The sequence below is a fragment of the Ahaetulla prasina genome, chromosome 11 (assembly GCF_028640845.1).
Source record: "Ahaetulla prasina isolate Xishuangbanna chromosome 11, ASM2864084v1, whole genome shotgun sequence".
NCBI classification, from domain to species: Eukaryota; Metazoa; Chordata; class Lepidosauria; order Squamata; family Colubridae; genus Ahaetulla; species Ahaetulla prasina.
Window position 1 is genome coordinate 23,479,153 of NC_080549.1, and position 24,307 is coordinate 23,503,459.

General features: G+C 39.7%; 1 protein-coding gene across 2 annotated transcripts in view; it reads left to right on the forward strand.

Moving 5' to 3' along the window:
- MTMR8 (myotubularin related protein 8) overlaps nucleotides 1–24,307 on the forward strand; it is a 79,251-nt gene that overhangs the window by 48,710 nt on the left and 6,234 nt on the right. Inside the window, exons 9-14 of one of the 2 annotated variants that reach the window (XM_058197035.1) lie at nucleotides 1,168–1,293; nucleotides 3,683–3,732; nucleotides 5,196–5,396; nucleotides 10,375–10,503; nucleotides 11,747–11,873; nucleotides 12,779–19,374. In XM_058197035.1, the coding sequence (XP_058053018.1) occupies nucleotides 1,168–1,293; nucleotides 3,683–3,732; nucleotides 5,196–5,396; nucleotides 10,375–10,503; nucleotides 11,747–11,873; nucleotides 12,779–13,078 (933 nt within the window). In that variant the 3' untranslated portion in view covers nucleotides 13,079–19,374. Of the gene's footprint in view, nucleotides 1–1,167; nucleotides 1,294–3,682; nucleotides 3,733–5,195; nucleotides 5,397–10,374; nucleotides 10,504–11,746; nucleotides 11,874–12,778; nucleotides 19,375–24,307 lie in introns of those variants that run through there. The other variant, XM_058197036.1, reaches the window with a different exon arrangement.

The following is a 24,307-nucleotide window of genomic DNA, read 5'->3' on the forward strand; positions in this document are numbered from 1 at the left end:
CCAGTGCAGTTTCAGTGAAATACTGTCACCTCTAGACTTTTCATGCTCCCACGACCATTTTAAACCAATCACACCCCAGCCTGCTATTCCACCCCCCTGACTCCACCCCCAAATCCTGCCTCTGACGGAGGGCTCCAGCTGCATCCCTTCTGGGCTAGCAAGCCTCAATCAGTCCTGGGCTGTCGGGCTGTCAAGCAGTGGATACTCTCGGCAAGCCCCGATTAATTCTGGCTAGCTTGGACGGCTTGACCTCTACGCAGGCATGGTCCTGTCCACCTCTCAGCTGAGGGGCGGTAGCATGTCCGGCAGCAATGGAGAGGACGGCAGTCCTGGAATCAGTGGCCAGAAGAGAGAGCCACCATCTGTCAGGAGGAGGAAGCAGGCGGAGACAAGGCAAGGCTTCCTGGGCAGTTTGAATGTGGAGCAGTTTCGACCTATTTGCCTCCATCCACGCCGGAATGGCAGCCCTAGCAAAGTGGGGCTGGCAGCGTGCATGCGCAGTGCACACCATGCACAAAATGTGAGATGCACACGCGCAGTGCATGCCAGCAGGAGGCATGGGGTAAGTAGAACAGTGCACTGGGGGCGCGCGATCTTTTTTTACTTTTAAAAGCATTTTTTTACAACCTATTCAGCCAAATAGGTTGTAAAAAAATGCTTTTAAAAGTTAAAAAAAGGCTCTGACAATTGCGCGCCACAGCTGTGATTGTCAGAGCCTTTTTAAAAACTTTTTTGACTCATTTTTACTACCGGTTCCGGAGAACCAGTAGTAAAAAAATGCTAAAAAAGTTAAAAAAAAGAATAAAGGTCCGATGATCACACGTTGCTCACCTGGTCGTCGGAATTTTTTTTTTTTACATTTTTTACTACCGGTTTGGTGAACCGGACCAAACTGGAAGCATTTCACCCCTGCCTCCAAGGTTCCTTCCAGCCCTATAATTCTATGATGCTGACCTTGTCTTAAGGAGTCTTCGCAACAAAGAGAGGACCGGAGATATTAAAGGAGGGATTTGTGCTTCGATCCCTCCATCAGTACTAAAGTTTTGTCTTCATTCTTTTTTATTCTGCCTGTTGATATTGCAGAGCTCGGCACTTGATAGCAACTTTGCATCATTTCTTTTTTTAAGAAAAAAAAAATCTTAAGCACCTGTATCCCTGTCCTTCCAGGCAGTTAGAGATGAGGGTGCCAGTGTGGTGGTGCACTGCTCAGATGGCTGGGATCGCACAGCCCAAGTCTGCTCTCTAGCTTGTCTCCTTCTAGATCCTTTTTATCGGACGTTAAAAGGATTCATGGTAAGCAGAAAATCTTTCACTTGGGTCCGCTTTTTAAATGTTTCACACTGTCACACCTGTCCCAGTCTGATCACTTGGGAAAGAAAGACCCTCAGCTCCATTTGATTGAAGCGAAATATTATTTTACTAAAAAGATGTTGGCTGCAGTACAGTCAGGCTAGCTCTGGGTTTCCGACGCATAAAAAATACAGAAAGGGTTACCCCTCATCTCAGCCCCCCCAACACGACCAGTCTGTCTTCAGCCAATCAAAACTCACCAAAGTATTTTGAGAACACTTTGGAGTAATCCACACACTTTCCCGGGGTGCCTGGCCTTGGACACTGGTACAAACTGGTGCCGAGCTTCAGTCATTCCCCCCCTCCCTATTTCCCATCATGTACACACCAGTAGTGGGTTTCAATTTCAGCCGCTACCAGTTCACGCGTGTGACGCTTCTGCGCATGTGCAGAGATATCCAGGCAGGTGGGCAGAGCCTCCTATCGCTGCCTCTACCAGTTCGCCCCGATCGGGTCAAACCGGTAGCAACCTACCACTGCTACACATACAGCTTTATTGCCCAGCTCCCCTCCCCCTCCCCAGCCTTTGATGGCAGGATGCCTGTGAAGCACCAAACTGAGCCTGACAGACGTGATACACAGCCTGGTGCGCCTCTACAACCTGTGCCTGTATACAGGCAGTTCTTATGTAGCAATCACTTAAAAGTATGATGAAAAGCAACTTTGTGTTCAGTCTTCGCATGTACGAGCTTGCAGGTCTCTAATGCAAATGAAAGCTGAAATCAGATCATAAACAAGGTTGTGGTTTCACTTAGTGACTGCTTCATTTAATGACCAGATTGCTGGGCTGAGTTGTAGTACATGTTACACACATACAGTCTTTACATTTACTTACATTAAAATTACATTAATACATTAAAAGTACATTAATGTACTTTTAGGAAGTCCACAGGTCTTAAAAGTTTCCAAGGTTGGGCACCTTTGGTTTTGAGAAATGTTCTTGGAGTGGCAAAAATCGTTTCACCAAGCTTGCTTAGACCCTTCTCTTTCTCCCCAATCTGTTTCCATCAGTCTTCAACAGAAAGGACACATGGAATGTCTTAATGACGGTTATCTATTTTGCCCACAAGCTACTGGGGAAGCAGGGTTATCTAGAAATTCCTGGATCAGCCCTGGTATGCAAAACATTTCAAGTTCAAAATATTCCTTGCATACTTTACTTAAAGCTGTTCCCATGTTATTTCAACCATTCTGGAAGAATTCCAAACCCCGAATGGCCCTGTTGTAAGCTCTGAGCATTTCAAATGTGAAATAGCTTGCATGCCTTTAATAAATCCTTTTAATAAAGAAATCTCAATGAAAGGCATCCCAGGCTGAGGAAAGATATTTTTGAAGATGTTTTATTTTTGAGTGGAAACATAGCTACCTGACTTAGGGACCAAACTGGGAGGAAGAAAAGCTGGCGGTGCAGCAAATCTTTGGAAGGAGAAATCCTGTTTTTATATCCCAGGACTGCTTGCTCCCTTTATCTATGTCCCATTTCCTTTTAAAATTGAAATTACATCCGTACATCTGAGGATATTAAATAATTTCATTGGTCTCCCTGGATTATGCTGTGAATGATACAGCTGGAGAATTTTTGTTGCTTTTATTATGCACTTTGATGTGTACTAGGTTGTGTTTCCAACACCTTTGAATTATTCCTGCTAACCATCTTGACTGCAGTCTGTTGGTGGAAGGCTGTCCTTGGGGCTGTCTGAGCTTGGTTGTTTGCTTGCAGACATTTGATTACCCAACGTATGTAGGATAGGTAGGCAGAAGACTAACAAAGTGCATCCATAAATACAAACAAGCAGTCAGATAACATGATGAGGATCCTTACTCAACCATAGTTTCCATTGGAAAACTGTGAGCATATTAGACCAAGCTAAATCCAAAAAAATACTAGGGAATTCCTGGAAGCTTGATATTCATACATATCAACTATCCAATGTCAAATATCACCTAGAGATAAACCACATTTATGCATTATTCAAAAGACAAGAAAAAGCTAAGAAGAAACAAAAAAATAGACCAGAACACATCCTCTGCAGCAATCAACATCTGATAAGTAGGGATCAACACCAGACTAATAATCAAGTAGAAAACAATACCCTAATCAAGGACCTATTGGTACCAAGGAGAAAACTACAACAGTGGCAGGACAAACTACATGCTTACAAGCACTGATTATGTTACCTGGTTCGGTAATGAAATGTCTGTGCCAAGGATCCCACAGTTCAACCCTGAGTTACCATTGTTTTTGATTGAAAAGTAGGATTTGAATTCTACAAATAAAGCCACATTATAATGCCATATTTCTGTTTTTTCCCTCTTTCATTTAACATTAAAGGTTCTGATAGAGAAGGAGTGGATTGCGATGGGCCATAAATTCTCACACAGGTAAAAACAGGTTTGTGTGTTAGAATTATAAATGTAGAATAAGAGGTCGTCTTTTCATCCTGCTTGGAGCATGATTAACAAAAAGAAACAGCTCCTAAACTGAGAAATGATAAGATTGACTTGTTTGATCAGAGATAAGATAACAAGTACTTTTATTGAAGTCTGGAAATTTTTTATCAACCTATTGCTGAGAAGGGGGAGAGGTTTTGCTGATTTATGGATTTGCTGATTTAAAAAGGGTTGGATAATGGGAAGAAGGGAAATATGTAACTTTGAAGAGGGAAGTGAGAAGATTTGCTTTTACTGCTGTAAAAGAGATTGGGAGTCATTACATATTTTCCCATTCTTGCTTCTGTTGCCTTTTTCTTCCTTATACTTCTCTCACTTTTTAATTTTACTTCTTTTTTAATTTTACTTTTTGTTCATCTTTGATACCTGACAAAAACTTTTAATTAAAATTATTATTTGGAAAAGGATATTCCAAGTCTTCTGCTATTCCAGCGGTTGGAAAATTGCTGGTGGAGAGGAAAACTCTAATTTTTTTAGGCACAGCTAAAAGGGATTAGTTCCTCCTTCCCACATCTTTTCATCCGCTATCTCCTCTCCAGTTTCATTTTACTGGCTCTTTCTGTGCTCGCTTAATCTCATTTCATCCCTTTCAGCGAAGCGGGATTGACTTCTGCATTGCAGTTTTTACAGAATCTGTTTAGAACAGGGGGAAAAAAGGTGGATCGGGGAACCCCTGTGGAGCTGATGCCATTTTTGCAATTCTGCATGACACTTTGCAAATGCAGGTAGTCCTCGACTTAGGACCACTCCTTTAGCAATAGCTCAAAGTTATGACAGCTTCGGAAAAAGTGACATGACCTATCGCTTGCAGTTGCAACCATCACATCCTAGCTGCAGTCATATGATCGCAACTTGGCATTTGGCAATCAGTTTGGATTTATGACCGGTTGCAACATCCTGCGATCACGTGATCATGATTGGCAATCTTTTTTGCAGATTTCCAGCAAATAATGACCATTAGAGAAGCAGGATTCACTTAACAGCCGTGGCGATTCCCTTAGTGATTGCCATAAAAATTGTAAAATTGGCTCCAACTCAACTTACAAACACAGCCACTTGGGACTGAAAATTCCGGTCCCAATTACGATCATAAGATGAGGACTATTTATATTTATTTTGTATTTGTAGCTGAGATCAATTTAGCTGAGATCAATTTGTAGATGAGTAGCTGAGATCAATTTAGCTCCAGTATCATTGCTGCACTACCCAGCAGTGAGGAAACAGGATTGACCTCAATATAAAATAATTTATTTTGGTAATTAACTTCCTTTAACGGTCACTAAATGAATGGTTATAAGCCAAGGACTACCTGCAAGCACTTGCAAAAACAAAACAAAAAAAAGATCAGTACCACAATCATTGCATTGCTGCTGCTTGTTTTTTGGTCTCTCCAGGTGTGGCCATCTTGAAGGAGATCCCAAGGAGGTGTCTCCCATCTTCACACAGTTCCTTGAATGCACCTGGCAGCTCATGCAACAGTTTCCTTGTGCATTTGAATTCAATGAGCGACTGCTTCTTGAAATTCACGATCATGTCTATTCCTGCCAGTTTGGCAACTTTCTAGGAACCTGTCAGAAGGATCGAGAAGATCTAAAGTGAGTCCTATAAGCAGAATCTTGAGTTCCTTCTGTTTCATGGAATAGCCGTGGTGGTGCAGTGGTTAGAATGCTAATTCTGCTGACTGCCAGCAGTTCGATTCTCTCCAGCTCAAGGTTGACACAGCCTTCCATCTTTCTAAGGTTGGTAAAATGAGGAGCCAGATTGTTAGGCGCAATATGCTTGGCAACTGACTCATATTTATGATGGTTGCAGTGTCCTGAGGTCATGTGACCACCTTTTGTGACCTACTGACAAGCAAAGTCAATGGAGAAGCCAGATTCACTTAACAACCTTCTTACTTACTTAACAACTGCAGTGATTCACTTAACAACTATGGCAAGAAAGTTGTAAAATGGAGCAAATTTCACTTAACAAATGTCTCATTTAGCAACAGAAAGTTTGGGCTCAAGTAGCCAAGCCGATTCCCCGATACTTTGTAACAAGCTTGAAAACAGCAAGAAAATGGAGGCGAATTGTTAACAAGTTAAGGAGTGGAAAGCGAAAGTGATACTTTCAGCGTGTGCCTCTGCAGTTGGTAATTTGCATGTTACTTGCTGCTTTAACTCTTTGCTGCCTGCTGATAGAATCTAGGGAGATTTTTTAAATACTGCTTTAAAAGACTGTGTTTCTCAGAAGTTAAGAAGATTTAAAGTGAATATTAAGTTGGAAATAAATAAATAAATAATTTTATAGAAGATGGCAGCCAAACAATTAAAGTCTACTGTAACAAAGAGCTTTGGAACTTTATCAGCTGGTGCCTCTCCAGCTCATACAGCAGAGACTAGAACATTGAATTTAGAGGCGTTACAAGAGAACTTAAAAGGCTTTATAGAAGAAAAATTTAAAGTTATAACTGATGAGATGTCTGAAATGAAAGAGCAGATATCAGAAATTCAAGTGGGAAATAAAGAAGTTAAAGAAGGATTTGTAATGGCAGTACAAAGTTTGGCAACGAATGTGATTTTATTGGAAGAGGAGGTTGAAGTAATTAAGCAACATAATTCAAAATTAGAAAATAAAATGGATGAATTTCAAAGTAAAATGGAAAAGACAGAGGATGAAATAGTTTTGATACAATACAGAAATATGGAATTTGCTCTTAGAATCCGAGGTTTGAAAGAAAATAAGGAAGAGAATTTAAGGGAATTTTTTTCTGAAGTATTTGCTGAGATATTAGCAGCTCGTCCAGCAGATGTGGCTTATCAAATTGAAAAATATATCGTGTGAATTCTTGGATAGCAAGGCAAAAAAGTTGCCAAGGGATGTTGTTATTTATTTTACAAACAGAATAGTGAGAAATCAGATTTTGCAAGCTTCATATAAGGGGAGAAGATTCAGATTGCTGGTCAAGATATCTTGATATTAAAGGAAATTCCACCAAAATGTTAAGGGCTAGGAAGGAATTTGCCTTCCTGGTGAATGAACTTAAAAACATCAGATTGAATATAGATGGGATATTCCAACTGGTATAATAGTATATTATGCAGGAAAGTACATCGTTTCAATACGGTTGGAAAAGCAAGAGAATTTTATGTTGAGGTATTAAAGTTGGAAGTCTTCCCCATTGGAAGCTAGAAGAAGGAGGCTGAAGTGAAGGAAGAGAAGTGAAGCAGGTACAAGAACAGATTGTGATGGAAGAAGATTTATTACAAGTGTTGGAAATACCTACGACGGGTTTAGATTCAAAAGAACAAAGGCTGACTAGAGCTGCTGCTAAACGCAAGGAACAAGAGATGAAGGCACAACAACAACTGGCAACTACTACAATGGAAACAGTGGGAGGAGCAAGGCCTAAAGTAAAATGTGATCTGCGGCTGGTGTTCCAAAAGTTTCCTTTGGCCGATAATGGCAATTAAACTATTATCTTGGAATGTTAATGGCCTGAATTCACCGCAGAAGAGAAGGAAAGTATTTCATTATTTGAAATAATTTAAAAATGACATTACCTGTTTACAAGAAACACATATTAGATCTTGCTAAATGTTGGAGATGCGATTGTGAAGATGCTACTTATTACCATATATGGTGGACTTGTAAAAAAGTTAAAGTATTTTGGATTAAAGGCTGGTGGATCATGCAGAATATTTTGAACAGAAGATTAAGTTTACTCCGCAGTTCTTTCTACTAGGAATAATTATGGACTATACAGCTATAGAGACTAAATTGATTTTGAACTTAATAACAGTCGCAAGACTTTTGATTGCTCAGTATTGGAAGAAAGAAGAATTACCTACAATCGAAGAATGGACAAAACAAAACAACAAATGGACACTCAAAGTATCAAATCTGGCAGAGATGACAAAATCTCCGCTTACTTGAAAGACTATATACTAGAAAATATATTTTAGAATGGAAAATGTGGATTGATTATATTTAAAATAAGTATCAGATAAAAAAATATCGAATAGAATATGAGTAAATTTAGGAAATATTTTGTATTAGATTTATTTTTGAAGGAGAGGGGAATTGAGAGTGTGACTAAGTGTGGTGTGACTAAAGATTATAATTTAGGAATTATTTTGGATTATGATTGTTAGTTTTGATACCCTGCATTTTGTTCTGGGAAGTCGGGTGGGGGTGGGGGTAAGGGGAGGGAATTGGGGGGTTTGGTAGAGATGGAGTGATGGTTAATGTACAGGGATTATTGAAGAAATATAATTAATGTAGGGTCGGGTCTGCATAGTTACCATTTTAGAACGGTGGGGAGGAGAAGAGAGAGTAGGAGGTAGGAAAGAGGAGAAGAGGAAGGAAGAGGGATAGTAGAGGAAGAAGGAAGGTGTAGGGTGGAGGGAGGAGTGGATGTAGATAAGAGAAGGAGAGGAAGGTTTGGAAAGTAAAAGAAGGTAGAAGAGGGAAGAGTGTTAAAAAGGGTGGTGGTGACTGGGCAAGCCCGACTAATTGTATATAACTGTACATTGGATGAATTATTTGATATGATTGTAAAAATAAAACTTTTTATAAAAAAAAAAAAAAAGAAAGAAAGTTTGGGCTCAATTGTGGTCATAAATTGAGGATTACCTGTATTTGAAGGAGAACATTCTGTTCATGCACTGGTAGAGTTTTGTCTTGGTCTCAAAATTCAAAGTAACAACAGTGCTGAGATTGGGAAGATTAGCGGTTACTCAAAGATCTGAGAAGGCTATTAAATGGCTCTTAGTCATGATGGTCACCAAAGTTTCCGGTACCAGGTCAATATGTCCTTTCGATGCCAGTTGCTCAGGGAAGCAGGACAGTAGCTGAGGGCAGGACAAGAAGTAATGGATGGAATCTTCTATCATTCTAAGGTCAGTTAAATGAGAATGCAGATTGTTAGAGGCATATGCTGACTTTGTAAATCACTTAGAGAAGGCTGTAAAGCACTGTGAAGCTGTATGTAAGTTTAAGCGCTATTGCTATTAACATTGAGAGCAAAATTCTCGTATCTTTTTGGAGGAGAGTTTGGTGCATGTAAATGTGTGGCACACAAGTGAGCTTTGGTATGGGCTCTGCTAGAGCTACATGCAGTGTTCCTACTGCATCCACATATACCTTTTTAGAAAGTTTTAATGACAAATTCATGGAAGAAAAGAATCTCATGAAATGCCCACAGCTAGGAAATAAGTGGGTCCTTGAATACATCAGGTTGAATAGAATAGAATAGAATTTTTTATTGGCCAAGTGTGATTGGACACACAAGGAATTTGTCTTGGTGCATATGCTCTCTGTGTACATAAAAGAAAAGATACCTCCATCAAGGTACAACACTTACAACATTTAATGATAGCCATAGGGTACAAATTTAACACTTAATGATACATAATGATAGGTTGGAAGCAGGATGTTAGAGAGAGGAACTTTTTAACCTAATTTAGCAAGTCTCTTAAACCAGGATTTGGATTTGTCCCATGTGTGCATCCCAAGAAAATAATTTGGAGCAGATCTTTGCTTAATGCAGGTAGTCTTTGACTTGTGACCGGTGACTTAGTGACTGCGCTGTTACGATGGAAACCCCCCCCCCCCCAAAAAAAGGTCTTACAACGCAGTTCTGATTCCTCCCATGGTCATGTGACTACATTTAAGGTGCTTGGCATCTGGCCCTCATTTGTGGCTTTCAGCATCCTAAAGTCACCTGATTACAATTTACAATGTTTTTGTTGTAAACATAACAATCAATGGGTTTGCTTAATACCATTGCATTCAATTAGTGACCACAGCAAAAATGGTTGCAACCAGTGGTAGGATTCAGCCAGTTTGCACCACTTCGGGAGAACCGGTTGTTAACTTTCTGAGCAGTTTGGAAAACTGGTTGTTAGAAGAAATCATTAGGGCAGAGAACCGGTTGTTAAATTACTTGAATCCCACCACTGGTTGCAACCCATTTTACAATAATCCTGGTTGTAACCATAATGGGAAGGCTCCATTAAGTTCATAAGTAAAGGATTGTCTCTTTTTCAGTTAGCATTCTGGCTGGGGAATTCTGGGAATTGAAGTTCACCCAACTTTATGTTGCCAAGGTTGAGAAACACTACTCTAATACCAGCAGTTTCAAGACTGGTGGGGTGCGGATGGGAAACCATCACGGGTTCTTGGAAATGAGTTACTCAGGGCTGCTGAAAAAATACTCCCAAAGAAAACATTATGGCTCACTAGGGAATTCTGGGAGTTGAAGTCCACTCATCTTAACATTGCTAAGATTGAGAAACACTGGCTTAGCAGATGAAGCAAATAAAAATGAAGACCCTTTGCTCTGTGATTCTGTCTGTCCTGAAACTTCATCATAAGGAATCTCTCTGCAACTCCAATGAGTGGTGAAAAAGTGAGAAGAAATGGCAATTAAAAGTACCATTGATACTTTGCCCTCCTTTTTTTGAATTAACTGTTTGATACTGTACAACCTCCAAGGCTGGTTCCCTATAATCTAAATGACAGGTTCCCCAATCATTGAGTGATGTTTTGCAGTTGTGCTGATGTTCTTCTTTGCTCTCTTATTTGTAGAATCTTTGAGAAAACACATTCCCTGTGGCCTTTTCTTCTTCAGAGGAAGCCGGAATTCAGAAATCCAATCTACAAGGGATACACTGCTTACACATCTCTCCAGCCCAATACGCTTCCGTTCAGTTTCCAGTAAGTTGTGACTGGGGAAGGGAGAAGTGAACGCAGATAACCCCACTGTGCATGCTGCTTAATGTTTATGAAATATTAAATCAACAGCAGATCAAGAAAGAGATCTCAGGAAAGAGATTTTGTTAGAGAGGAGAAACTCTGCTTTTTATAATTTAGGAATAAGTTCTGGGCTTGTTTGAATCTAGTCACTTTTGAACCACCAATACAGGTAGTCATTGCCTTATGACCACAATAGATCCCAAAATTTCTGTTATTGAGTTTTGGCCCATTTGATTACCTTTCTTGCCACAACTGTTAAGTGAATCACTGCAGTTGTTAAATTGGTAACATGGTTGACATTGTCAGAAGGTCACAAAAGGGAATCACATGACCCGGAACACTGTAAATGTTGGAAATATGATGCAGTTGCCAAGCATCCGAATTTTGATCATGTGACTATGGGGATGCTGCAACGGTCATAAAGATAGCAATAGCACTTATATACCACTTCACGGAGTTTCCAGCCCTCTAAGCGGTTTACAGAGTCAGCATCTTGCCCCCCCAACAATCTGAGTCCTCATTTTGCTGACTTCGGAGGGATGAAAGGCTAAGTTGACCTCAAGCTGGTCAAGATTGAATTGCTGAACTGCTGGCAGCCGACAGTCAGCAGAAGTAGTCTGCAGTACTGCATTCTAATCACTGTGCCACCACAGCGCAGATGAAGATGAAAAATGGTCATAAATCACTTTTTCCGGTGTTGTACCTTCAAATGGTCACTAAGTGAACTGTTTAAGTCAAATATGACCTGTAATAATAGCAATAGCACTTAGACTTTACTGCTCTTTAGTGCTTTAGAGCCCTCTCAGAGTTCTCTTGTCCCCAACAATCTGGGTCCTTATTTTACCAGCCTCAGAAGGCTGAATCAACCTTGAACCAGTCAGGATCAAACTTGGGTTGTAACTCTGGTTTAAAGGTTTTGAGATTTGTTAGCAATAACTGACCCATCTAAGATTGATGGTTATCAGACTCTGGATCCATATACAATGCAAGTTGACCCTGGTGTTGGATAGCAGAAAGGAAACCAGGTTCCTTCTTCCAAGCTTGCAGCTTGATTATATCAGAGCCATTGGAATTAAGCTTGCTTCTTCCTTTAAGGCAGTGATTCTTAATCTTACAATTTGAAGATGTGTGGTCTTTAGCTCCCAGAATTTGAACATTTCAAGGATCTCTGAACTATTATTTTCTGTTACTTTCTCTCTCGGAGGTTCTGGTGCGGCATGTATAACCGTTTTGATAAAGGGATGCATCCCAAACAATGTATTCTGGATCATCTGCTTAGCTGCACCAGCCAGAATTTGCAGTTGGAAAACAACGCTGCAGACCTGGAACACGTGAGTGGAATGCACCTGATACTGCTTGAACCCCCAACTTCATTTTGCAACATCTCTTCAGCTATTCTGCATCATAAGAGGCAGAAGAATTCCAAAATTGTATCTAGAAGAAAAATAACAGGGAGACATTAGCATCTCATTCAACCTTTTCTCTGGTTTGGACTGTACGAGACCAGTTCCTTCTTTACTACAAATTAAGAAGAGGCTGAAAAGCACTAATTGGTTGGTTTTCTGGTTTTATTTACTTCATTTTTTTGTCTAGGACCTTTTGGGCTGTTTTGTAGAATTTTGATGGTTTTATTGTACAATTGCCTATTGCAATAGCAATAGAACTTATATACTGCTTCACAGTGCTTTACAGCCCTCTCTAAGTGATTTACAGAGTCAGCACATTGCCCTCAACAATCTGGGTCCTCATTTTACTGACCTTGGAAGGGTGGAAGGCTGAGTCAACCTTGAACCGGTCAGGATTGAACTCCTGGCAGTTGGCAGAGTTAGCCTGCAGTACTGCATTCTAACTACTGCATCACCATGATTCATTTAATATTTAATATTATTTTAAGCTACTAAGAGCACAAATCTAAGGGATTCCTCAAGTAAGCCATCTGAAGCTCTGGGGGATATAAATCTTAAAGCCAGGATATAAATCTTAAAAAGGCATGGGAAGTGCCCCCTCTCTCTTTGCGTGTGTTTGAGAGAAGGACAGAGACACACACAGAGAGATAAGTATTGCCTCTCTCTGCCTTAGGAGCCATAGGTGCTCATCCAGTTGCAGAATGCAGAAAAATACCAAACAATAACTTTTCCCATGGTGGAGTTAAGTTTCCTGTTTGTTTTACCAACATTCCCATTTTTTTATCCCTATGAGTTAGCTCTTTTCTAATTCTTCCTTTCTACCTATGCAGAAATTGCCTCTCTCGGATGGGCTCCTGCCAAATGAAACACCTGCCTTCTCCAAAGGGGTTGCCTCTTCGCTGGACAGTTCCATTTCCCCTATGGTCAACACCCCCCAGGACTATGAAACCCCTGTGCTGCTGGCCAATGGCACTGTCGGTGGAAGAGAAGGCGACAGACCAGACGGGCAGGTGATAAGCCAACTGGGTCTCTCTCCCCCCGACACCCCAAACGGCAATGGCTGCAGCCCAACCACCATCCACAGCGTACCTTTCTGGGGTAGTGATCAAGCAGATCTCCAGAGGGCCTGAAGCTGCTGGACCTCCATCTTTGCTGGAAGAGTCATAGCAAAGAGGCAATAAAGTCTGTGAGATCCGTGACTCTGTGCTGGGAACACCAGCTCACTGACATGTGGCTTAGTGTTGTATTCTGTGTTCTCAAGGTGGAGGAGGACAGAGCCCAGTGGGGACTTTGGGGCAAACTCCCAAAGGTTGCGGGTGACGTTGATTTAGGGGCTGCCACAGTTCATTCAAGCCAAAAAGATTTCCCAAACATTTGTTTGTGGGGAGGGGACAGATGTGCACTCAGCCAATTGATGCTATTGTCGGGTTTCATGGCAGGTTATCTTTTTTAAGGGGGGGAGAATTTAGATAGATAAAGGATGCCTGCATCAATGCATTTCAAAAGAGTGCTCCCAACTCCTTGAGTTCCACCAGAGGGCAGGGTCGCTTCTGGGTAGACCCCCTCATCCTTCTATGAGCCTCTTTCTCTTTACTAAGTTAGAATTCCCATTTGGTCCAACTGTTGGCAAGGTGACTTTAATTGTTGTGATGCAGTATTTGGAGTGTGGGTTTTTGTCTTTGCAAGACTTCCTGTCTCTTGTGTCTTTTGTTTAACTCTCCTGAACTTGTCGTTTTGTCTCTTCAGAGTCCATGGCCTTGAATGTGTTTGTGGCATGTTAGGATAAAAACTTAATGCATCTGCAAATATCATAATGGTTCATTTATCATGTGGTGTCACTTTGGAGAACTTGGCCGTAGAAGGTGTATCAGAACTGGGGGAAGAATTAAAAAAGACTGAGTCCGCTTGTGGCTACATAGGGATTCTAGGCTGATCCCTCTTTTAACCCCGCCCCCAGGTTCTGCAATTCCTTCTCTTACTTTATCCAAGTTACAAAGCATCTTCCTGCTCCTCCTTAGCAGCAAAGCTTCCACAAATTGAACACCCGGCTTCATGCATAATGCGCTTGCCTGAAGTTTCACTAAGAGTTCTGACCTGGGCTAGAATGCATGTTCCATGCATGTTTTGAACCAAAAGGAAACCCGCACTTCCTGTTTTGTTATTTAGGGCAGGGCTTAATGCCAGCAAGGAAACACTGAGCAGAGACAGCGCTCTGAAGTCTGACTCTGAAGTCCACTAACAGAAGCACATGCAGAATCTATGTTCCTTTCTGCTTAGTGATGCAGATGAAAAATCTTCTTGGGAGAAAACACTCTTAATATTCTCTGAAACAAGAAAATGACAATAGATTTTATGAAGATCCATCTCCTTCAAAAAGATGAGACAAAAGACTTGAGAACGTCCTGAATCAAGAATTCCAGCTCTGAGTTAGCTTACAGCTTCAAAAATGCTTGAGAAATAACAGTTTTCCCTCGATAAATAATTAGTTCTTCCAACCTATTTTTTTTTTGGATCCTGCACATCTATACTGTATCTTCCATTTTCTGCTGCATCAGTGGATCAGATCACAATAACATTCCCCAGTTTTTTAGTAAAGCAAATGACATTCCTAAGGAGAAACATCTTGGCGTTCTTGTTCCAACCTATGTGGGTGTTTCTTGGAAAAAGTCAGCCATTGCTCTTCAGCTGCCTTTGGTGCTCAGTTTCAGGATGTCATTTTACACACACGGCCCTTCATGGAAATACTGTCTTCTTTATGAAAGCAAATGGACTTGAAACCTTGCAGGGCAAAATCCTGGAATCAGGCAGCTTTCAGAATGTGTAAGTGCATTTCAGAAGACAGTGTTTAGCAACCTTCTTTCAAGGAAGCGTGTGTGCACATATGTGTGTATGCATATGCTCACACCATCATTGTCTTCATTGCGGCACTTCGAAATTCCCTGGAATACTGTTATGCAGTATGCCTATTGGCATGGTTTGAATGGTTGTAAGCAAAATATCTGAAATATTTTTGGTTATAGCATCCCAGTAATCTTAATCATCTGATGAACTCACAATAGTGCAGGAAGAGAATTTTACCAGCTGCATGATTGCTTGTCCATTTTAAAGGATTTGCGTTGTTATGTGTGTCTGTGTTGTCAAACAACATCCTTGTTGACGTCTGTGATGTTTTTTATACTGCAAAGCCTAACAAATTTTAAAGTGAACATCTAGAGATTTCTTTTGAAAAGGTTCACTGGTTTCCTTTTGCAGATAGTTAAAAGTGCGTTGCATATCCAGGCTGAAATATTTTTACAGTCCCTATAAAGTTTGACTGGCTGTATTTTCGTCTTGCAAGATTGTCTAAAACCGTGGAATCAGAGACTTTTGATAACTCATCCTGAATGTGTGTCTTGAGTCCACTTGAAGCCCTGCTAAAATAAAAGTAGAAATATTAGGAGATTATAGTTGTGTATATAAAGATATATTACTGCAAGTCTTATGGTAAATTAAATTTGTAAGTATTTTTTTTTAATTTCTTATGAAAATAATAAATTCCTCGCGTTTCTAAAATGAGTCAGGGATGGTTTCTTGGATCCATGTTGTATTTGAGACCATTTTAAATAAGATCGGCTTTGAAGACATTCTGAGCCCAGCACGTATTCCAGAAAGGATTTTTTCACAGTTGAGTTTTTCTAGGTAAAGGATTTTTTTTTGTCCTTACCATAGAACATTCTTAACAACTATGGCAAGAAAGTTGTAAAATGGAGCAAAGTTCACTTAGCAAGCGTCTCATTTAGCAACATCTGGAATGGTATAGGGTCTCTTGAAAATCTCCAGAGACTCTTCCAACTCTTTTATTCTGTATTTTGAATGTTGTGCAGTAGGCCCTTTCTGGGGGCACCTCCACTGGTCATTGTGCTGGATGAGATAGAGTTGATCTTGTGCACCACAAAGTTATTATGAGACTGAATGCAAATATGGCTTCAATCTAGAAGAGATTCATTCCCACGGTCAGAACTGGAGCGGAAAGAAGGGCAGGGGGCCTTCTAATGAGACTCACCTTCTATCCATTCCACTGGCTAAACTGTATTCTGAACTCCTAGCTTTGGACCTCTTATGGATAGTTGTCCCTAAGTCCTTGTAGAGAAAGTTTCTATTTTTACATCTAGTCCCATGGAACTAGTTTGAAAAACCTTACACTAAAGCAGGGCTGTGAAACCTGCCGCCCACAGGCCGGAAGCATCACGCGTGGCCACGCCCATTCCTGCTTTAGCAAAGGAAAAAAGTCCCGATACATCACGTGACACTGCTGTGATGACACAAGTTTGACAGCCCTGCACTAGAGCCTCTGTGACAGACTATCGTGCTTAAAACTTGCCCTCAGGAGTTTAACATCAATTATTCTTTCCCAAGATATAGGACAGTCTTATTTTATGTGCTTTATTGAATAGCCAACACTAATGCAGAAGACTCTGGGTTCAGTTTAAGATTTTCATTGCTGGGTTTACTGTTCTACTTTGTATTGTGAAACTCAAATGAACATTTATCTGTACAGATGGTCTTCTACTTATACCCACAACTGAGACCAGAATTTCTGTTGCTAAGCAAACATGGTTCTTAAATAAGTCACACCCGGTTTTACAATATTTTTTTTGCCATGCTTGTTAAGAGAATCAGTTGTAAAGTGAATCTTGTAGTTGTTTAATGAATCCGGCTTCCCCTTTGCTTGTTGGAAACCTGCTAGGAAGGTTCATATGATCATATGGGATGCTGCAGTCATAAATATATGCTGGTTGCCAACCACCCAAATTTTCATCATATGGGGATGCTACAATGGTTCTAAGTGCAAGGACCAATTGTAAGTCACTTTTTTTCAGTTCCGTTGTAACTTCAAAAGTTTGCTAAATTAATGTTTATAAGTCAAGGACTACCTCTAATTTAGAAAAAGCAGTTCTTCCAGTGCCGTGTTTTTAAACTTCATCAGTTTTAGGATGTGTGGACTTCAACTCCCAGAATTCCCCAACCAATGCCAATAAATGTTCAATATTGATGTCGATTTTATTGTGGTTCCAAATTTTTAGTAATTTTTTGAAAATATAAAATGAAGTCTCGTAACCATCGTTTATAAAATAAGTCAAACTCAGTGATATAAATTAAGAGAGAGATATACATTCTTCTTGGCAACTGATAAATTGAAAACCAAAAATGCTTTGAATGATCTTTTAAAAGAGATCTAAACTGACATTTTCTTTGGGGGAGGGAGAGAAATTTACAAGCAGCAGAATCAACTTGGAGAAGCTCCTATCCAAAGAAGAAGGAAGGAAGAAAAAGAAAAGGGGAGGAGGAGAATGGAGCTGGAAGGGACTATGGATGTCTTTTAGCCAGCCCCCTGCTCAAGCAGGAGAACCTATACCATTTCAGACAAATGACTGTCCAGTGATGGAGCACCCATAACTTCTGAAGGCAAGCTGTTCCACTGGTTAATGGTTCTCACTGTCAGGAACACTGTTTCTCCAGGTTGCTTCTCTCTGGTTAGTTTCCTTCCATTGCTTCTTGCCTTGACTTCAGGTGCTTTGGAAAATAAGTTGACCCCCTCCTCTTTGTAGCAGCCACTCACTGTGGATCTTTGTGGGATTGAGATTCTTGGGTGGGCACACATTTTGAAAGAGAGGTAAGGCAGCTGAGAATTGGTCTAAAAGTATTCCTGGCCTTTCTGCACTATAAATACATGTCACTTGGCATTTGTTTGATTTTTTTAAAAAGTGAATTGCATCTGTGACATGTCTCACAGAAGTCATTTGCTGAAGCTCTGATCATTAATGGTGGTGGACTACCACAGAGAGGGTTTAGGAGATTTTCACGCCAACCTATCAAAACAATGTTTCCCTGCTTGTAATATGTGAGAAAATGAATTCCTGAAAAATATATTTGGTTGATCTGTCCCCGCATCTGCATCTCTGCCAAAAAGCTATTTTTTAAAGTTTTTCAGAAATTGGTCTCTAACGTGACTCTGAAGAAAAGAGTAAAGATGTACTCAATTCAGCTCATGACTCCATGGGCACAATTAGTTATCTTAGCAGCAATATGGACTCTGATTTTTGTGTTTTTTTCTTATGCATTGATTCTGATTTTGTTGCATATTTCCCAGGCTTAATGTTTCAGTATCTAATTATTCATTCAGTATTACTCAGCACTTTTCCCTGCTAAGATAAATGTCATCATTAAAATAACAAGATAGGTTTATACACCAAATTACCAAGTTGATAGACAAATATCACACCTCAATTGAGACCATCACCTCCCTGTATAGATGGGACTACAATTCCCTTTGCCTCCCTTAGTGAGCCAGTTTGCTTCATGTTGTTAGGAAGTGTAATCCCAACATTTGGAATTTAGTTGGTATTAAATTTGTGGTTCAGCATCTGGTGACATGAATCATATCAATACTGCTATTTTAAAACCTTAAATTATGTTATCGAGTTTAAGCTTTAAGTGGCAAAGTAATTTTTCGGTGCTTCATTTGGCTCCAATCTCACATTAAATTGATCTTCAAAAGCTACTGGTAAGCAGGGTTGGAATTAATGCTTCAACAGGCACTAGATGTTGAAAGCAATAGCAAGCCTCTTTCATAGTGTGGCCAAAAAAAATTGGTATCGTATCTCTAGAAGCCAAGAAGCTGTGCTTAACATACCTACTTTTATTTAGAATATTTCAGGCATCTGGTGTCTTGGACTGTGCTCTCCAAATGCTGAGATAATCATGGAGTGATAATGTGCTCGAGACACTTGCTTATTTTTCTAAATTAGGAATGCAGTTGTTATCATAGCATGAAAATACCCTACGTTTAAAACAACTTGGCATTGGACTACACGATGGAGATCAACAGGAAAGCTTTTCCTGTATTTATCCATTTAAATGAGCAAGAGCAAAGTTATTCTTTGGAGAAAGATAATAATGCAGCATATAAATTCCTAGCCTCAAATGCATTGGATTCCAGAATGTGCTATTCTATCATGCCCCCTATAGGATATGAGCTGCAACTGCAGACATCAACATGGACCAGCTCTTTGGGGAATAACATTTCCCCAACTTCTGGCAACTGAAGGCGAAAATTGCACATTCATGGAAGTACCAAAGCTACCCACTCAAATGCTTTTAGATGTGTTGCAGACTTGAGAACAGCCTGGCCAACTCATACTTGGATTGTGATTCAGGTCTTCTTGTGTGGTACAACTGTTAGTCTTATGAATCCTATTGACAACCAGAAAAGGTTAGCTGGCTTTGAAATCCTCCTTTTGGTTTGCTCTTTGCTCTCCCACACAGTGCAAATGCCTGACTGTGAGACTGGAGAACTTTGGAGGTAAATGGAAAACCACAACAGTGTTTTGGAAACGCAGAGAACAAGGCTAGAAGGAAGGTCCATGTGATGCAACCCACCTATCAGGTATATACAGCCCAAGATTGCATGTGGTTTTCTCATGTCTTTGTGGCCTCCTAGAGCCCTACCAACCCCAAAGTCTGGAAGATTGTGATGTGATTCCATGCTCTTTTGTAGGAGAATCTGCAAAAATGATGATTTAAGCCAGTGGTGGAATTCAGGTAATCTAACAACCGGTTCTCTGCCCTAATGATTTCTTCCAACAACCAGTTTGCCAGACTGCTCAGAAAGTTAACAACCGGTTCTCCCGAAGTGGTGCGAACCGGCTGAATCCCACCATTGATGTAAGCCCTTAAGTGTGCCTTGCTGCTTCTACCCATGTTTTTGTTTGGATAATCAACTTTCCTCATTCACGCAATTGGCATTGCTAGGAACTTCTATTTTTTTCTTTGCCATATTTCCTCATCACTTCCGCCATCTTTCTTCACTCAGACAACCTATGAAGAAGGAACAACTTTTGTTATCATATTGATGTTCTCTCATTTTCCTTTTTCAATGTTTATTGTTTTGTTATTTTACTTACACTTTGTTTACATTTTTTCCTTCCTTTTTATTGCTGTAAGCTGCCTAGAATAGCTCCACGGTGAGGTAGGAGGCAAATAAATTTAATAAATAAATATTTGGAATGTTTCGACTTTCTGTCTGGGTATCTGAAGAAGCAGTAGGAAAAGGGATATGGCAGAAGATCTGACAAAGACAACATGATGTGGAACAAATGTTCTAATTTCCCATTTTCTGGTTTGAAAATGTTTCTCTTCGTATATGACTAACAAAACAATGTCTTCATGAGTATTGGAACATGAGATGGAAGAGTGTCCAATTTCTCCATAGCTCTACTCCACCTCATGACAGTATCAACTCTCATCTTCCTGGTTGCCTTGACAAGTCCACCCTATGGTCACTTTGGTGCCAATTCACAATACCAGAAAGTCTGAAAAAGTCCTCAGTTTCTGAGCTAAGTTTGGTTTCCTTAGATATCTCAGGAGCAAAGTGCCCTAGGAGACCCCTCCCAGCTATTTCTGGGAGCAATGAGTCATGAGTCATGAGTCATGCCGGCCACATGACCACGGAGATGTCTTTGGACAGCGCTGGCTCTTGGGCTTTGAAACAGAGATGAGCACCGCCCCCTAGAGGCGACAACGACTAGCACGTATGCACTATACAACGCTGTTACAAACCTAGGTCTTGAACAACTTGTAACTAACAATACAAGACTCAACAACTGCCTTGATCTCATCTTCTGCAACAACCCAAACTCAATTTATGGACTACAAATTAAAGAACCTTTTTCCAACAGTGACCACTGCATGATTGATTTTCGTCTCAATATACGTCCATACTCAAATTGTCATAACAATAGTATCCCTATCTACAACTTCAACAAAGCCAACTACGACCTTATAAATAACGATTTTTCATTTCTGGACTGGCAAAATCTGTTTGCAAACTGCATAACTGCTGACGACCACTATAGAGTTTTCCTACTTGAAATCAATAGAGTCATTAAACTATATGTACCACAAATGATAACCATGATCAGGAAAAGCAAACTACTCATATCAATAAAAAAGCTTCAATCAAAAAAAAAATCCCTCTGGAAAAGAAACAAAAAAGGCTTTGTAGCAAATTTCAAAAACCGCTACAGAAACATATGCAACCAAATAAAAACTGAATGCACAAATTACCACACCAAACAAGAAGAGGACCTTCTGCGCACAAATTCCAGTTGTGCCTTTTATAATTTTGTTAACAATAAACTTAAAGACACAAGATCCATCCCACCACTAAAGGATTCTAACAACAAAGAATGCAATGACGAAACAGTTAAAGCCAACCTCTTCAACATATTCTTTGGCTCAGTTTTTGTTAACAGCGATGACACATATCCGACATTCCACAAATGTACCAGCAATGAACATGATGACTTAACTCATATAGACTTCACAGAAGAAAATGTTGGCAAAGCTCTTCATAACATAAAACCATTGCTATCTATTGGACCCGATGGACTATGTGCCTACTTCTTAAAAAAACTTTCCACTAATTTAGCAGAACCCCTAAGCATAATCTTTGATAAAGCTTTCACTACCAGTTCCCTTCCCAAACTTTGGTCACTGGCCACAGTCATCCCTATCTTCAAAAAGGGAGACCCCAGCTTAGTCGAAAATTACAGACCAATCTCTATGCTGCGTCACCTGCAAAGTCATGGAATCAATCATCAACCAATCCATTACCTCACACTTAGAAGCAAACAACCTACTCTCCAATAAAAAATTTGGTTTCAGGAAAAAATTATCGTGCAACTTACAACTTCTCCACTGTAAAAATATATGGACTACAAATCTTGATCAAGGCAAAACAATAGATGCAATCTACATAGACTTCTGCAAAGCTTTTGACTCAGTAGTACACAATAAACTTCTCCAAAAACTAAAATCCAAGGCATTTCAGGACCCCTCCACAATTGGATAACAGCTTTCCTGTCAAACAGAAAACAAGTGGTCAAAACTGGCAATGCTCTATCAAATCCTGTTCCTGTCAAAAGTGGCGTTCCCCAAGGCAGCGTTCTTGGACCAACACTCTTCATACTATACATTAATGATCTTTGTGACCATATCTCAAGTAATTGTGTTCTCTTTGCTGATGATGTCAAAATATTTAACACCACTGATAATACATCTATCATTCAAAAAGACCTTGATCATCTAACCGCTTGGTCTAAAACTTGGCAACTCCAAATCTCAACCAGCAAATGCTCAGTCTTACATATAGGAAAAAAGAACCCAAACACTAAGTACTCGCTTGATGGACATTACCTTACAGATGACCCCCATCCCGTTAAAGACCTTGGAGTTTTCATGTCAAATGATCTAAGTGCCAAAGCCCACTGCAAATACATAGCAAAAAAGGCTCTAAGAGTTGTAAACCTAATCTTGCGTAGTTTCTTTTCAAAAAACACTACACTATTAACCAGAGCATATAAAACATTTGCTAGACCAATTCTAGAATACAGCTCACCTGTTTGGAACCCTCACCATATCTCTGACATCAATACAATTGAACGTGTCCAGAAATATTTTACAAGAAGAGTTCTCCATTCCTCTGTAAACAACAAAATACCCTATCCCACTAGACTTGAAATCCTGGGCTTGGAAAACTTGGAACTCCGTCGCCTTCGACAAGACCTAAGTTTAACTCATAGAATCATCTACTGTAATGTCCTTCCTGTCAAAGACTACTTCAGCTTTAATTGCAATAATACAAGAGCAACCAATAGATTTAAACTTAATGTCAATCGCTTTAATCTAGATTGCAGAAAATATGACTTCTGTAACAGAATCATCAGTGCTTGGAATACTTTACCTGATTCTGTGGTCTCTTCTCTCTCTCTCTCTCTCTCTCTCTCTCTCTCTCTCTCTCTCTCTCTCTCTCTCTCTATATATATATATATATATATATATATATATATATATATATATATATATATATATATATATATATATATATGCTTATACCTTTATATACTATATAACCTTTCTGTATGATACTTAACATATATTGTTGTGACAAAATAAATAAAAAAATAAAAAAATAAATGTGCTAGGGGAACATTTACCTTTACCTTTTAATGACTCTTCTTATCACCCGTTAAAGGGATAAGAGCAGGCACTGTGTCACTCCTTCTGCCCTGTGGAAGGTTCTGTGGGCAGGAATATCAGAATAAGGACATAAGCAATGATGCCCACCTTAACAATAGTTGCAACAACAAAAAAAGTACAGGTACTCCTTAACTTACAACCATCTTTTTAGTGACTGTTCAAAGTTATAACACCACTGGAAAAAGTAATGTATTATGTTTTTCACACTTAAGATCGCTGCAGTATCCCTATAGTCACATACTCAAAATTCAGATACTGTGTAACTGGCATGTTCAGCTAATCCTCAATTTAGGACCACAATTGAGCCCAAAATTTATGTTATTAAGCAAGAATTTGTTAAATGAGTTTTGCCCCATTTTACAACATTTCTTGCCACAGTTATGTGAATCACTGCAATTGATAAGTTAGTAACCAGGTTATTAAGTGAATCTGGCTTTCTGATTAACTTTGCTTGTCAAAAGGTTGCAAAAATTGATCATATGATCTCGGGACATTGCAATGGTCATACGTATGAGCCAAGCATCTGAATTTTGGTCACATGATCCTGGGCATGCTGCAAAGGTTGCAGTTGTGAAAAATTGTCATAAGTCACTTTTTTCAGTGCTGTTGTAACTTTTTTTTTTTTTATTGAAAGAGTTTTACAAAACAAAAACATTTTTCCCCCTTTTTTCCCCCTCCCAAAAAAAACCCAAAACCCTTCCCCCCTCCCTCCCCCCCCCCCCGGCTTCCCGGGTCAATCACAAGGTATTGTTATACATAAACCAAACATAGAATAAAATTTTCCCTTCCAATCCAATTAACCACATCCAAAGCTTTTCGTCTCCCAACCCCCTCCCCATTACATAAAATAACTTTCTAATTATTCAAAGGCAATCTGATATTTCTTAATCTGATATCTGTTTTGTAGATAATCAATCCATTTTTCCCATTCAATTAAATATCTTTCCTGCGTATTGTCTTTTAAAAACGCTGAGATTTTAGCCATCTCAGCCAAATTAATGACTTTCAGTATCCATTCTTCTATTGTAGGTATCTCTTCTTTCTTCCAGTATTGTCCAATCAACAGTCTTGCTGCTGTTATTAAATTCAGAATCAGTTTAGTCTCAATCCCTGTACAATCCGTTATAATTCCCAAAAGGAAAAATTGTGGCAGGAACTTTAAGTGCTGTTGTAACTTTGAACAGTCACTAAATGAACTTTTGTTAGTTGAGGACTACCTGTATTTAAGACAGTTTAGTGTCCCGGGGTCATGGGATCACCATTTGCAACCTTCTGAGCAA